This window comes from Epinephelus fuscoguttatus, linkage group LG23 (assembly GCF_011397635.1).
Source record: "Epinephelus fuscoguttatus linkage group LG23, E.fuscoguttatus.final_Chr_v1".
NCBI classification, from domain to species: domain Eukaryota; kingdom Metazoa; phylum Chordata; class Actinopteri; order Perciformes; family Serranidae; genus Epinephelus; species Epinephelus fuscoguttatus.
Window position 1 is genome coordinate 8,795,210 of NC_064774.1, and position 16,280 is coordinate 8,811,489.

The following is a 16,280-nucleotide window of genomic DNA, read 5'->3' on the forward strand; positions in this document are numbered from 1 at the left end:
ACAGAGCAGCCCGAGTGAGCGGGGTTTACCTGGCTGGAAGAGGGACGTGAATGTGTCATTAATGTGTACACAGTTATAAACACCTGCATAATGTTATTTGTCACATTGGCTGCACCTAATGTCCCCAACAAGTCTGTTGAATAAATAAATACTGAGAGTTTGAGCTGTTAAATTAATTTCAAACAAAAAAAGTTTCAATTTAGACCTTTTTAAATCGTTTAATGTTATTTAATCCATCACTTTTATTGTTCTTATTTTACATCAAAAAATGCAGCATGTTTATAGGTAAACAACCTCCCATTGCATTTATTTTAAATGGATTAAAGGGTAATTCAGCACCACTAATAAACACCCCTGCACTAGACATTATTTTATAGAGCAAGAATACTGAGGGTTCAGATAATTTTGATAGTCTTTATTATTGTTTTACTTATATTACTCTCTTGACGTTTTAAAAGGGGAAAGTATTTTATTTTATTATGAGTAATATTATTATCAGCATCATTTTATAATTATTTTTGTTATCATTATTTATCATCACTATTATTAATTATTATTATCATTATATTAATTACTATTATTATTACTATTTTTATTGTTATTATCATTATTATCAATTATTATTGTGTTTATTATTACTATCATTATTATTAACTATTATCATCATCATTATTATTACATATATTAAAAAATATCTGTATCATGACTTTTTAACACCGTATTATATGTTAACAATAAATGCAAATTTATAAAAATAAAAAAAATCATATATACAACATATCTGTATATCTTTATATAGGTTTTCCATATTATTTTTTCACATACATGTCTTTTTTATATTTAAATATATTACAGCTTGTTTGTGGTGCAGTTAATTGATTTCTGTCCATTTTTATGAATTTGTATAATGACATGTTGGGTGTTTCTTGTGTTTTGTTATGATATTTTTATATATTGTATTTATTATATTGCATTTTTGTGCATAGATGATTGTTTTTTGTGTGTGTTATGCTACGGACCTTTCTCCGTGCCCTTAATAAAATCATCATTATTATTATTATTATAATTATTATTATATTCATATTTATCCTATCGATTAAAAAAAATCAGTAATATTCAAAAAAGAGTAAGAGAATGCGTGTACACCATGTTTTTGACTGAGCCCTGAAACAGAGTTATATTTACAAATAATTATATAATGGCATTTATGGCAAAAAAAAAATATATATACATAAACATAGGCTACATATTTGTATGGGCTATACATATATGTCAATATATGAAATTGTTCCATTTTTTTAATAGGTCTCAATTATAGTTTGTACATTTATCTACGTATATTTTTAATTCATATTTACATTGAATTCATACATTGAAATTAGTGTACTTATAGACTGATATTTAGATAATTATTTATTTTCAAACTGTGTCCTATATGACTATAACATAACTATAACTAGCTTATAACAGATATATGATATTTTACAGATTTTCTGTGCAACTTCACTATATTTTCAGAGGAAGTGTCGCTTTTATAAAGTCAGATAAATCATACGCTTTTATTTTGTAGGCGCATTCTCATTACATCCGGTGTCATTCTTGCACACACGGCTGCTTCAAGCTGCTGTCCGACGGGAAAAGACGGAACACAAGTTCAAATGGAGGTAAAGGATCATTTTAAAGGCTGTTTATCGGACATGAGTGCAGAGACGCGCTGAGCTGTGACTCTGTGTGATGTTGGACTGGTGCTGACATGAAGGGTGACTGACAGGAGTGTGTCACCGCCTGGCTGAGTTAGCTCTGCTCTGCACACTTGTTACTGGGAAGGATCAGAGTCCATGCTGTCACATCGGAACTGAAGCTGTAAATCCTGCATTGTATACTGTGTTGTTGCAGATAAGAGTTTATGAGGCAACTTGTGTAAACACTGATTCTACTGTGTGTTAGTGTGTGTAGGCTGTTTGTGGAGTGAGGACTCTGTATCACCTCTGACCTCATCGATTTATGCATATCCCACAACTTTATGACCAATTAGGTAAACCCCTTATTTAGTTATTTATTTATTTATTTATTTATTCATTTGGTTGGTTGGGTGGTTTTGCATGGAAACTGATAATACCAAAAAAGAAAAAAACGGACACCAACAGTGGTTTCCCTAAAGAACCGTGGGTAAGATTTAGTGGCATCTAGCTGTGAGAATCGCAGATGGCAACCAGCAAAAACTTCTCCTGATTAGAATTCCTTCATTGCTCAGTTTTCTACAGGGAGCCGAATTATCTACAGAGGTCTCCTCCTCTCCAAAACAAACAGACCTTGTGATTTAAACCAGTAAAAATTCAGAATAAAACAATTTAAATTAAAAATCAGTGTTTTTACAATGAAGTTTGGCATGTCAGAGACAGGACACAAGCCAAGATCCTGATTCTATGTGCTCATTTGTTTCCTCTGATAGCTAAATGTGTGCTCACTTTATTTCTGATCCAGATGTTCAGAAGGTTTTTACCAAGAGCCGAATTATCCGCAGAGGTCCCTTCCTCTTCAACACAAATAGACGTGGTGATTTAAATTATTAAAAATGTTGAATAAAGCAATTTCACATTACAAACTAGTGTTTTTCCAATGCTGTTTGGCATGTCGGAGACAGGCCAAGTTGCTCATGTGTGCTCACTTATTTTCTCAGATAGTTTAATGTGTGCTCACCTTATTTTTGGTCCAGATGTTCAGAAAGTTTTTACCAAGAGCCGAATTATCCACAGAGGTCAACAGACCTTTTGATTTAAACCAGTAAAAACACAGTAGTAAAGTAGTTTAACATTCCAGTCAGTGCTTTGCCAAAGCTGTTTGGCATGTCGGAGACAGGTTAAGTAGCCTAGCATCTGCTAATGTGTGCTCACCTTTTTAGTAATAATATTAATAATAAAAACTTTTGTGATAGAGAGAAAAAAAGACGATTAAATCATATAATAATAATAAATAACAAAAAAAGAAAGCAGGGATCAGCATGCCCATGGTCCCTGCCTGCTGCCCGGCACACAATGCACCCGACCCTGATGCCAGTCCCTGCAGGTGGTGGGCCCACAGGGTGGCAGCTTCATGTTATTATTGCCATACTGGGCAAGGTACTCGTTCCCCAAATGTGCCGTGTCATTGTCTTTTTGAACCGCTCTTAGTCTTGCCCCTCCCTTGTGACCACTTTGCCTTGGGAGACCGTACCAGGGGCTATTACCAGACATGCAAACCCCTCGACTACGTTAAGGTGGCGATTCTTGTAGGGGACATCCGGAGGGAGCTCGGAGTAGAGCTGATAAGGGTCAGTTGAGGTGGTGCGGGCATCTGATCAGGATGCCTCCTGGGCGCCTCCTGTTAGACGTGTTTCAGGCACGTCCCACTGGTAGGAGGCCCCGGGGTAGACCCAGAACACGCTGGAGGGATTACATATCTCATCTGGCCTGGGAACGCCTTGGGGTCGCCCAGGAGAAGCTGGAAAGCATTGCTGGGGAGAGGGACGTCTGGGGTGCTTTGCTTGGCCTGCTGCCTCCACGACCCGGCCCCGGATAAGCGGTTGAAAATCGGTGGATGGATGGATTGGTAGCTTACCAATGACTTTCTCAGACGCACCAGACAGAAGAGTGTTACAGTAGTCCTGCCGGCTGGAAATAAAAGCATGAATCAACTTTTCTGTATCTGCATGGGAGAGAAACGGTCTGACAATACTCCTCAAGTAGTAAAAGGACACTTCAGTCACGTTTCTAATGTGTTGTTCAAAGTTCAGTTCAGGGTCAGTGATAACATGTTCCTTGGTGTTCAGTGCAAATAACTTTGGGTGGTTGGACAGTTTTTGTCTCTGCTTTTGCTCCAATAACAAGAATTAAGTGCAAGAAGTTCTGATCCATCCACAAACAGATATATCAGATTAGATATACTTGCAGTCAGGTTATTGATCCAACTATAGTCACTTGAATTCACAGACATATATAGTTGCTTTCTCTGATAACTTTAGATCCAGACGTTCAGGAGGTTTTTACCAGGAGCCAAATTATCCGCAGAGGTCTCGTCCACTCCAGACCAAACGGGCCCGGGGATTTAAACCAGTAAAAACACTGAGTAAAACAGTTTCTCATTAAAAAGTCCATCAGTACATTTACAGTCGAGCACTACTAGGCCAATCACTGGACTACTGTCCTCATCCCAGTATACAAGCATGGGAGGGGAATCGGTTTATTGACCGCTGTTTGACTCCTCTACAGTAGATGGTCAGCTTGTTAGTATTGGACCGTTTACCGGTTGACCCATTACGTCACAGACCAAGCAATCGACAAACAAGTTAGCTAACGGTTAGCTTATTTCAGCTGACAGCATGAAATGTTTCTGTCGTCATGTTTCTGTTTGCCATGCTGTTACCTGCTTCTTCTTCTGTTACTGGGTCAAACCCCAGGGTGGAAACTGTGGAGCATGTGCAGAGCGCCTTGGCTAGTTTGGGTCCGATTGACTGTATACATGCAGGAGGAATTCGACTCCCAATTGCATTATTAGTCCGGCTTTGAGAAACTTGATTTAGTACGACTTCAGTCAGACTAACATGTATTTTAAAAGTCCAGTTTTAGTCGGACTGACACAATAAATCGATTTTCTCTAATCTCATGTATAACAGTGGTTCCCAACTGTTGGATCACAGTCTAAAAGTGGGTTGCGGGTCCACTCTGAAAGGACCGAAAGTGACTTGGGAAGGTGTTGAGTTCGTAAAAAACACCTGTATTTTGAAGTATGGGGAATTTCGGCACACAACATTTATTCTTAAGTGCTGTTTCCTAATGTAGAACAGACAGCTACTTGACAGAGACAGCAAACTAGCTTGACAACATGACGCTGAATATATAAAACTGTGTGCACCTTGAACTAATAACCAAGGAAGACTGTGGACCCAGTGGCCGCACCAGTTGGGAACCACTGATATAAACATACTGAGAGTTTTTCTGACACTCTTGATGCGAAAAGGCTGCTAACTACTGTTTGTTGGCCGACACGTGAATGTGAATGGCTTCCTACCTTCGGAAAAGTTGTGCCACAGGAATAACTTTTTTTGATGGGTCATTGTTCCAAAAATATAATAATTACGTAACTTCATACATAACTTTTTTTACACAGCTAATCGATTGTTTTGCAGTAAGGTCATCAAATGTAAAAAGTGGTGCATTTTACCCCGTTCTCCCCTACTTTATGTCGTTGACTGAGCGTTCTATGTCTCTCTCTCTCTCAGCCCAAACAGAAGTTGATAAACTCAGCGGACAGCTGTGTGGACGAGGCTCTCTGCGGCCTCGTGAGGGCCAGTGGGGGCCTTTCTCTGCTGAAGGGCCACAGAGTGGTGCTTCGGTCCGACCTGGACAACCTGAGGGGCAAAGTGGCCCTGCTGTCAGGAGGAGGGTCGGGACATGAGCCGGCACACGGGGGTACAACTTTAACATTTTCTGATGAACTATATTTATCTCAGCTTTAATTTCTCACTCTCCTCCCCCCTCTCTGTCCGTCTACAGGTTATCTCGGGGCAGGTATGCTGTCGGCAGCTGTAGCAGGTGGAGTATTTGCCTCTCCACCTCCTGCCAGCATCCTGGCTGCCATTCTGTGCTTGCACAACGCAGGTAACATACACCATTTTGCATTATTTGACTTCCTGAATGCTGGTTGTGTATGTAGAGGCACGTACAGTACAAAACGGTGCAAATGTGACACTGTTAAAGGGAGTCAGTGTGGCAAAAACATCTGAAATAGTAGAACAATAAGCTGCTACCATAAAGTAAATTTAAATAATAAGTTAACACGACTAAATTGAAGCATATCGACCATCATCCCTGCACAGGAGCCTCCGGAGTCCTTCTCATTGTCAAGAACTACACCGGTGACCGCCTCAACTTTGGCTTAGCCGCAGAGCACGCTCGTAACCACGGCGTCGCTGTTGACATGGTGATAGTTGCTGAGGACTGCGCCTTTGACCAACCCAGTAAGGCCGGGAGGAGGGGCTTGTGCGGCACCATCTTCATACACAAGGTAAACAACAACAACAACAACAACAATGTTCTTATCTCGGAAAATAGTTACCGTAAATAGGTGGGCAGTAATTTTAATTTAATTTAACCTTATTTAATGTCTTTGTCAATCCACACAAGGCAGTTGGCAGTTGAAATGTGACTGTAGCATGTCCCTTGTATTACACTCAGCACACACATGCAGTTACAACAGAGGGATAGTGCGGTAGCTCTTCCTTTTGTATGATAAAAAGCGTTTTTAATATGGAGGATTAAAAATGACAAAAGTATCAAAAAATAAAAAATAAATGAATGTAGATAGATAGATAATTAGAGGAATAAATGTGTAAATGAAGAAATAAATGCAGAGTTCAGGATGTCCTACCACATTATTTAATACTTTGAAACCTGGGAATAATGAGCAATAAAAGAAGAAATGACCCAAAAAATTGCAAAAAAAAAAAGAGGAAAAAATGACCTTAGAAAATTGCTTAAGAATTATAATAATTCTGTATTATAATTTTAAATATGTAATAAAAATAGTTAATTATAATATAGTGTGTTTCCCTTATTTAAAAAAAAAATCTAAATCTATTTTTTGCAATTTGTGCGACATTTCTTACCAAGTTTCTCATTGCCATTTTTAATACTCGCAAAAGGTGGCTGAAAGCAGCACAAAAAAAAGTGATGTTGCAGGTTTCAAAGGGTTAGTGCTGTATTTAATTATGTTTTTTATTTAGTCATTTTTGTATATATTTATTTATTTATTAATTTCTGTTTTTATACATTTATTTATATTATATCATATTGTATATATTTATATATTTTTAATTTATTTCTGTATTTATTTATACATTTATTTATTTATTTTATTTAGTCATTTTTGTACATATTTATATATTTTTTCCCAATTTATTTCTGTATTTTATACATTTATTTATTATTTTATTTAGGTATTTTTGTATATATTTATATTATTTATTTATTTATGTATTTATTTATACATTTATTTTATTTAGTCATTTTTGAATAATTTTTTTTCTTTTTTTATTTATGTATTTATTTATACATTATTTAGTCATTTTTGGATATATTTATGTATATATTTTTAATTTATTTATACATTTATCTATTTCTTTTATTTAGTCATTTTTGTACATATTTATATAGTTTTTAATTTATTTCTGTATTTTTTACATTTATTTATTTATTTATTTTATTTAGTCATTTTTGTACATATTTATATATATTTTTTAATTTATTTCTGTATTTTATACATTTATTTATTATTTTATTTAGGTATTTTTGGATATATTTATATTTTTTATTTATTTATGTATTTATTTATACATTTATTTTATTTTATTTTATTATGTCATTTTTGGATATATTTATGTATATATTTTTAATTTATTTATACATTTATATTTCCTAGCATTCATCAAGCACCCACAAAAACACTAGATCCTACACTTCCCATCGTGCATCTCAGCAACACAGACATTGCTCTGTCTGTCAATGTGTTGCACCTCATGGTACCTGTTGTCTGTCAGCTGGCAGGTGCCTTAGCAGAAGAAGGCTGCTCATTGGACCAGATCGTTTCCAAGGTGACAGAGGTTTTGAAGGGGATCGGTGAGTCTCTGTTTTTACTCGATTAAAGCTTTGCAGAAACACTGGGAGACTTTTCATGGTGCATTTTGTTGGTGTGCAGGTACGCTGGGGGTGAGTCTGTCTCCGTGCAGCGTTCCAGGCTGCCTGCCGTCTTTCGACCTGCCGCCAGGAGACATGGAGCTGGGACTGGGTGAGGGATGAAGAGATGGCAGAGTATCAAAGAAGGTGGAAGGTGGTGTTTATGTGTCTGCCGTCCGGCTTGTGTCCCGACCCTCCTTCAGACAGCGTTTTTTTATTTTCGGCCAAACTGTTTCTCAAATATGAGCTAAAATCCCTGTATCAAATCATATCTAAGAACGATGGCGAGAGATGAATGGTAGGAGAGAGCTGTAGAAAAATGTTGACAGGTATTTTTCCATCCTCTTCAGGAATCCACGGTGAACCTGGTATCAAAAGGTCAAAGGTGACTAAGCATAAATCTTCAGTGTTTATGGCTATATTTCCATTTATTTCTCTTAGCTTCATTCGTGTATGCTGTTCACCAGGTGGCGTCTGCAGATGAGGTGGTGAAGACCATGATCGATCACATGACCAACCCTAACAGCCAGTCACATCTGCCTCTTAAGTCAGGTCCTCTAAGTCTCTATTTATTTTGCTTTTTAATGTCTGCAGCCATCACTTCTTTTGAACTGTGAGGCCTTCTTTTATACAGGAGACAGCGTGGTTGTGTGCGTGAACAACCTCGGAGCTCTGTCTTGTCTGGAAATGGCTGTGGTCACTAGAGCAGCCATCACCTGTCTGGGTGAGTGTGGACACATTTGCTTGTCTGTGTTCATGTTTAACACGCATAGAAAGAGCCTACTCCCACCACGGGATCTGTAGAACGAGGCATTAAAGGATAAGTGTGGTATTTTTTAACCTGACCCCGATTTCCCCACGTTTTTGTGTCTAAGTGACGAATGGGAACAACCATTTTGGAAACTGGTCCAGTACTGAGTGAGGGCACCGCAAAACAGGCTGCAGTGTAACCACTTGGGGCATTTGTGCAACAGCAATGTCAGTGCCTACTTAAAGTGGGTTTTTTGCCACTGACAGGCTCAGATTGTTTTTCTAAGTGTCTGACAACATTAGGAAAGGAGCCCTACAGAGATAGGGTTGGTGCGGCATCTGCAGTGATACGGGCACTGCGCCGGACCATCATGGTGAAGAGGGAGCTGAACTGGGAGGTGAAGCTTTCGATTCACTTGTCCATCTACGTCCCAACTCTCACCTATGGTCATGAGTTCTGGGTAGTGACCGAAAGAATGAGATCGTGGGGTGTCTGGGCTCAGCCTTAGAGATAGGGTAAGGAGTTCGGACATCCGGAGGGAGTTCGGAGTAGAGCCGCTGCTCCTTCGTGTCAAAAGGGTTCAGTTGAGGTGGTTCGGCCATCTGATCAGGATGCCTCCTGGATGCCTCCTGTTAGACGTGTTTCGGGCACATCCCATTGGTAGGAGGCCCCGGGGCAGACCCAGAATACGCTGAAGGGATTATATATCTCATCTGGCCTGGGAACACCTTGGGGTCCCCCAGGAGGAGCTGGAAAGTGTTGCTGAGGAGTGGGACATCTGGGGTGCTTTGCTCGGCCTGCTGCCCCCACGACCTGGCCCTGGAGAAGTGGATGAAAATGGATGGATGTTGTCAGACATTTAAAATAACAATCTGAGCCTGTCAGTGACAAACCAAACACTTGTAGTGGATGTAAGTTGACGGTGTGAACGTGCTGAGTGGTCACATTGTAGCCTGTTCTCGCTCAATATCGGACCAATTTCAAAAGACTGTTGTTCCAATAAGCCGCTCTCTTCTCTCTTTATGGTGAACATCTCTCGAGGATTTCGTGAAATGTGACTGGTGGTTTCTACGTTCACAGAGAGTCGTGGTGTAGTGGTTGCCAGGGTGATGTCGGGGTCCTTCATGACATCACTGGAGATGGCGGGAGTGTCGCTGACCCTGATGAAGGCTGACCCGGAAACACTGAGACTGTTTGGTGAGCATACACCCAAGGTTTTATTGCTATAATCATTGTACGGCGTAGGCTCTTTGTTCTTACAATGTCTAAAACTCAAGTGGTCCTCACGAAAGTAGAAGCACATCAGCAAACACACACATATTTAACGTCCTCTATCTTTCCCATATAGATGCTAAAACCAGCGCCCCCGCCTGGCCAAACCTCAGCAGTGTGCGTGTTAGCGGACGCAGCTACATGACAGACCCTCCAGCTGTGAGCACACGGCCACAGGACGACAGTCACACCGAAGGTTGGTTTCCAGTGTTACTTGCAGTGCTCATATTTCTATATATCATTCTGTACGTAATGAGTTTGTGTGACATGAAATATTAGAGGAGCAACGACAAAAGGAAAGACTGTACCCCAGAAGTCTGGAGTTCGGTGTATTGCTCCTGAGTACGACGTGCTGTCAGCCATAACCCTCAGTAAACAATAAATTAATTACAGCAATTAATTGGCTTGAGTATTTCTTTAAGAAAAAAAAGTCAAAATTCTCTGACTCCAGCTTCTTAAATGTAAATATTTTCTGGTTTCTTCACTCCTCTATGACAGTAAAATCTTTGGATTTCGGACAAAACAAGACTTTTGAGGATGTCATATTGGGCTTTGGGAAATATTTTTCACTGATTCTATCATTTTAAAGACCAAATAACTTATTGATTAATCAACAGAATAATCAAAAGATTAATGAACAGTGAAATTAATCATTAGTCACAGCCATAAAAACAGGATTTTAATTTTTTGTTTTATTTTTTATGTTTTAATTGTTCAATGCAGCCACCTTGTGGTCATTAGAGGAACTGTAGCTTCATTAACTTCACTGTCTGCCTTAACATACTCTCTATATACAGACTCTACATTCAGTCAATGTGGAGTCTGTAGGCAAACCCCGGAGATCTTGCCTCCGGAAGAAGAGCAGAAGAGCCCTGGTTTCCAGTTGTAAGCTGTTTGTAGTCCGAGTGATATTGACCATTGGCCAGCTGCAGTTGTTGCCAGGTTAAACGGTCCGTGCGGTGAACTAACGAGGCGGAACATAATTGGCGTCACTGCAAACTCTGAATACATCGCAATGATTCAGCATATTTACTTATATATAAACAGAAGTCAGAAACGGAAAGTCGCCTCCTCCGCCCAAATCAAACCGGAATGCCAAAAAATCAGGGGTCTGCCCCCAGAGGCTGTATCGCCGTCTGCCGGAAGTCAGACGCCAAATACAGCCGATGGGTTCCGAGAATGGCCTTAACATAAAGCCATTCAAGTTGATGCTTGTTATCTTTCTCATTCATTTTTCCCTCATTGTGTGGACAGCATCATGCGTTGTTACTAAAGGACAATGCTTTTTGCCTCTGGCAGGGCCACTGAGTGCTGTGATGCGTAAAGCGTTAGAGAGGATTTGCGCCACACTGTTGGAAAAGCAGGAAGAGCTCAACGCCCTGGACCGAGCTGCAGGCGACGGCGACTGTGGGAACACTCATGCACAGGCTGCTAAAGGTGGGACACAGTGTGTGGTGTCAACAGCTGCACAATAACATGCAAGTGGATGTACAGTACACAATCAGAGAACAGGAGTGATGAAGTATCTTCTAAACACACTTTTTTTAAACTGTGAAAATGCTCATTCAGCCATTCAGGAGTGGCTCAAGGATCACGTGGTCCCTGGTTGCCCCGGGCAACTGTTATCAGTCCTCGCTGGATTGGTGCAGGAGAAGATGGGCGGCTCCTCAGGAGCGGTAGGTAGCGATGTTTTTGACATAAAGTTGCCACTGAAATCTTACGCCATCTTTACTCACACAAACATACACTCCTCTTCATGTGTTTGTCAGCTGTACAGTCTGTTCCTGACGGCAGCTGCTGGTCATGTGACTGAGGGGCGGAGCAACGCTGCAGCCTGGGCTAGAGCAATGCATGCTGGGACACAGGCGATGAGGAGGTGTGCATCAGCTCTGCATGTACATAAGTGGTGTGCTCTTTCTATGCATGTGTGGTTATGTGGTTTTCTAGTAAACATGGAGGGTTCAAATAAAAAGTAGAAGAACATATTTTAGAAATGATAGATAAAAGAAAATAGAGGCGGAGCCAGAGGATGACTATTTTCCTCCAACACATCCTTTCTATATAATTTTGAGGTACTAAAAAATATATTTAAAATATGCTATAATAAACTATAACTTAATAAAGGCAAATTAAACAATAAGGAGAAAGTGGAGACACAGTCTGTAACGTCCACTGTCTTTCAGATACGGTGGTGCTGACCCTGGAGACAGAACAATGGTACTTTTCATGCATCGTTTCTATTCCGAAAAGTCTCTCATGTCAATTTGTCATAATAAATTATTTTCATGTTTATGTGGCCTCAGCAGCAACAGTCGCTTTGTCTTCATAACTCTGTCTTTGCCTTTCTAGCTGGATGCTTTGTGTCCAGCTGTGGATGAGCTGATGACGCTAACAGCAGCACCACCCGGTGGACAGATGGCTGTACTACAGGCTGCTGTGCAGGTACACTAGCATGCTTCTGTTGTGAGGCTGTCGTGATGACGGGTCAGGGTGTAAATATCACAATACAACATGTCTTTTTTTCTGTTTGAAAAGTACAAAAGTAGGAAGAAAGCAAGCACTCATCCATCTTTTAAGTGGTTATGTCATAAGTATGTTCTTGAACGCACAGCCGATAGGTACACAGTTCTTTTACATGATGAAACAAAACTGCATATTTAGAAGGTGTTACTCTCTAGCAGTTAGGTAATGGTGATAGGCCTACATATCGTCAGAGGACACTATTTTCACAAGACCATAGACTGTGTATAAAGATGGACGACACATCTCCACTTACGCGGGATTTATACATCTGCCTTGAACTGACGCCATACCTACGGTGTAGACACATAGATGTAACTACATGTTAATGCGACGCAGACCTCCTGTCTGTTTCTGTAAGCTGAAACCATTTCCCTCAGTGGAAACAAAGCTTTTATTTACTTTAATTTCACAGATAAGAAACAATAAATTGTGAAGGCAAAAATAGCATTTTAAGTCTTGTGTGTGATTTATCCTGGCTTCATATGAGCAGAGGAAATCTCTGCTAGTTGCTAGGCTAATTTATACAATGTAAAATGCCATAGGCTTGTGCTAATAACGTTAGCATGTTGTTTGTTTGGAAAACATGTTTAGTATAAGACAGTTGTTTTGTCGGTGAACCTTGTGAGTTGTAATGGAGCCGAATTTTGTAACGTTACCTTTGTTACATGTTGCTGTGGCTTTATAAAATTTAAAATGCCATAAAGGACTTTATGGACTGAAGAGATTTAAATGTCAGACTTAAATAGATTTTCCTGGTCAACAACTGGTAACTACCCAAAAATGGAAACCCTGAGTTAATCGGCGCAGATGATAAAGCTGATTGCGTGTGTGTATTTGAGACAGAAAGAGGGAAAGAGAAGGTGGAAGGTGGACTATTGCATATTGCTCCTGTAAGTTATTAATAATTTACTCGGACCACTGCTTTGTCACTTACTGACCTGCCCGCCCGAAACCTGAGATATTTTTAACAAGCTTACCAGAACCGCCTGGAGGATCTGTGACTTTCAATCACGTTACAAATTCCCATCACTAACTGCCTACAGTGCCACCCGGTGGTGATGTGGCTGTACTACAGATGACTACTGATTTTCTACATCCGAATCAGAATCAGATCAGAATCTGTGTTATCGACCAGTAGGGTTTCACATACAAGCGGTTTGCTTTGATGTTTTGGTGCACAGACAAAAAGTACAGAACAGGTTGACATGTTGATTAATGTGTTCATCTATGCCATACATGCCCTATCTTTTGCCATCTTTCTCTATCTCTTCCTAGAAAGCGGCTTTGGGTGCAGAGTCGACCCGTAACCTCACAGCGAAGGCAGGGCGAGCCAGCTACATCGCAGCAGAGCGGGTCAACCTGCCTGACCCGGGTGCCGTCGCTGTTGCCGCCATCCTTAAAGCCGTGCTGGAGTCGCTGGAAGGGCAGAAGTAATTCAGCAAAAAGTGTCAGGGCAGATTATTATTACTGTCACCAGACTAATGGTATTAGAACACTGGTATGTCTCAATAACAATGAAAAACTGTGATTTTGACTTCTTTCAAACAAATTTCTAAAAGTAATTTTCCACATTATACATACAATTAAATAACAGGGATAGGGAAGACAGAAAATCTATCTAAGAGCTGTCAGTATGCTTTGGAAAACTATTAGCAATAATATAAAGTATACTCGAGATTTACGAAATGGTCAGAAACGGCAAAAAAACACCAGTATGGTCCTTTAAATTAGGTTATAAAGGACAGAAATACTGTAAATTCAATCACAGTTTAGCAAGATATGAATGAATCAGTGTTATTACTGACTGAAATTATTATTTAGTCCAGCTCTTGGAGCTGGAGAGTTTTGTATATGTCAGTATTTTAACATTCCTGAACACCTTTCGAGTGAGTTTTCTAATGAAAGGAGTATGACCGAGGGACTTGAAAGTGGCAAATTTCAAAAGTAATTGTCAAAAGTGAAGCAACAGAGTCCAAAGCCTTTTTCACACTGCACTTCACCGGCTAAGGGACCTGTTAGCCTGCGATTAAGGGTGCTTTTAGCTTGGGGCCAAAGTAGCTGTTAGCCTGGGACCAAGGGAGGTGTTAGCTTGGGTTGAAGGAAGCCATTAGCTGGGGCTAAGGGACCTGTTAGCCTGCAACTAAGGGAGCTCTTAGCCAGTGGCTAAGGAAGCTGTCAGCCTGGGACCAAGGGAGGTGTTAGCTTGAAATGAATGGGGCCATTAGTTTGGGGCTAAGGGAGCTGTTAGCTTGGGGTTAAGGAAGCTTTTAGCCTGGGGCCAAGGGACATGTTAGCCAGGGGCTAAGGAAGCTGTTAGCCCAGGATCAAGGGACCTGTTAGCCTGCGACGAAGGGAACTCTTAGCAGGGGGCTAAAGAAGCTGTTAACTAGGGGCTAAAGCAGGTGCTAGTCTGAAACTAAGGGAGTTCTCAGCTTGTGACTAAGGGAGCTCTTAGCTGGGGGCTAAGGGAGCTGCTAGCCTGCAACTAAGGGAGCTCTTAGCCAGTGGATAAGGAAGATGTCAGTCTGGAACCAAGGGGAATGTTAGCTTGGGATGAATGGGGTCATTAGCCTGGGGCTAAGGGTGCTGTTAGCTTTGGGCTAAGGAAGCCATTAGCTGGTGTTAAGTTGGGGCTAAGAAAGCTGTTATCCTGGGACCAAGGGATCTGTTAGCTTGCGACTAAGGGAGCTCTAAGCTGGGGGCTGAGGTGTTAGTCTGGAACGAAGGGAGGTGTTAGCTTGGGACGAAGGGGGCCATTAGCTCAGGGCTAAGGGTGCTGTTAGCCTGGAGCTAATGGAGCTGTTAGCTTGTGACTAAAGGAGCTCTTAGCTGGGAGCTAAGGGAGCTGTTAACCTTGGGCTAAGGGAGCTGTCTTAGTCTTCAACTAAGGGAGCTCTTAGCCAGGGGTTCAAGAAACCTTTCACACTGACACAATCCTGCCACATTCCAAAGTGGGCTAACCCGGACTTAAGCCTGGTCCTGCTCGGAAACAGGCTTAGCCTCAAGTTTTGAAGGTTATTCCCTGAAAATGGGCTAAACACCAGGCTAAAAGTTTTCTGTCTGAAATGGACTTTTTGTCACGTTTTTGCTGTCACAATTACATGACTTCTTTGTTACGTCATCAGCACGAGTATGCTTTAGGTTTACATTGTAACCATGGTAACTACTGCTAATTGAAACTGTAGGTACCTAGCAACCTAGCTAGCTTAGAGCATCGACATGTCCAGTAACATCTTCTTTTCAGATTTTCCTTTCTCTGCTCTTCTCTCTCTTTTTGTCCCAAGTCCTAAACTCTGAGTTTCGAGTCCCAAACAAGTCACAAAGGGCTCTTCACCAAATTTAATGCCAAAATATAATAATATTTTTTTCATGTCAAAACCATTTTTAAGTAACATACTTTAAAATCTTTGGGCCTGGGGGAAGGTATCAAGTATTATCAAATCCAATAGCTCAAGTCTAAGTGAGGTCACGAGCTGCAGATCTTTTTTTGTTTGTTTGTTTGTTTGTTTGTTTGTCGAGTCTAAGGTCATCAAATTTGGAACTTGAGTCATGTCACTCAGGTCCACACCTCTGGTTTACAGTGTGTGTGTATGTGTGTGAAAAGCCGGAGGAATTTTTACATCTCTATTCGCTATAGCCCACATTTCCCATAATACAACTTGATAGCGTGTTTCATTAGACCCTCCCTGTCTGGTAAACACCCACACTGTTCAAACTGCTAGTTTCCTTTCTCCTCAAGATGAACAAACTGATCTCTAGCTGTAAAAAGTGTGCTCCTTTAAGACCGCTATAATCAGATTGATTTGATTAATCGTTCATGTTCCACTGTGTAGAAATGCTGTACATGGATTCAACTGCACTTCTCTGATACAACTGTATTAATTATAATAAAATAACTGTTATACTGTATATAATATACAGTATATGGTACACTAACAAGTGTGTGTGTGTGTGTGTGTGTGTGTGTGTGTGTGTGTTTTACAGAAGTGAGATAAATGTGTGTATTTAACTCTATCAATTGTTCA

At 40.4% G+C, this 16,280-nt stretch overlaps 1 protein-coding gene across 1 annotated transcript; it reads left to right on the top strand.

The window, feature by feature from the left end:
• Window positions 1–1,598: 1,598 nt before the first annotated feature.
• tkfc (triokinase/FMN cyclase) lies at window positions 1,599–13,789 on the top strand. Its single transcript, XM_049569385.1, has 17 exons — window positions 1,599–1,664; window positions 5,258–5,447; window positions 5,532–5,636; window positions 5,855–6,042; window positions 7,574–7,652; window positions 7,732–7,821; window positions 8,060–8,094; window positions 8,177–8,261; window positions 8,344–8,433; window positions 9,541–9,657; window positions 9,809–9,928; window positions 11,032–11,169; window positions 11,302–11,408; window positions 11,502–11,608; window positions 11,916–11,949; window positions 12,082–12,174; window positions 13,531–13,789. Exons 1-17 carry the CDS (start codon window positions 1,659–1,661, stop codon window positions 13,687–13,689), a joined length of 1,743 nt encoding a protein of 580 aa, XP_049425342.1. The 5' UTR covers window positions 1,599–1,658; the 3' UTR covers window positions 13,690–13,789.
• Window positions 13,790–16,280: the final 2,491 nt, after the last annotated feature.

What these genes read in the sequence shown, in the direction of transcription:
- tkfc (XM_049569385.1), top strand. An exon ending in AGAGGTTTTGAAGGGGATCG is followed by an intron (nt 7,653 to 7,731) that starts GTGAGTCTCTGT and finishes GTTGGTGTGCAG; the next exon opens with GTACGCTGGGGGTGAGTCTG. An exon ending in GGAAACACTGAGACTGTTTG is followed by an intron (nt 9,658 to 9,808) that starts GTGAGCATACAC and finishes TTTCCCATATAG; the next exon opens with ATGCTAAAACCAGCGCCCCC.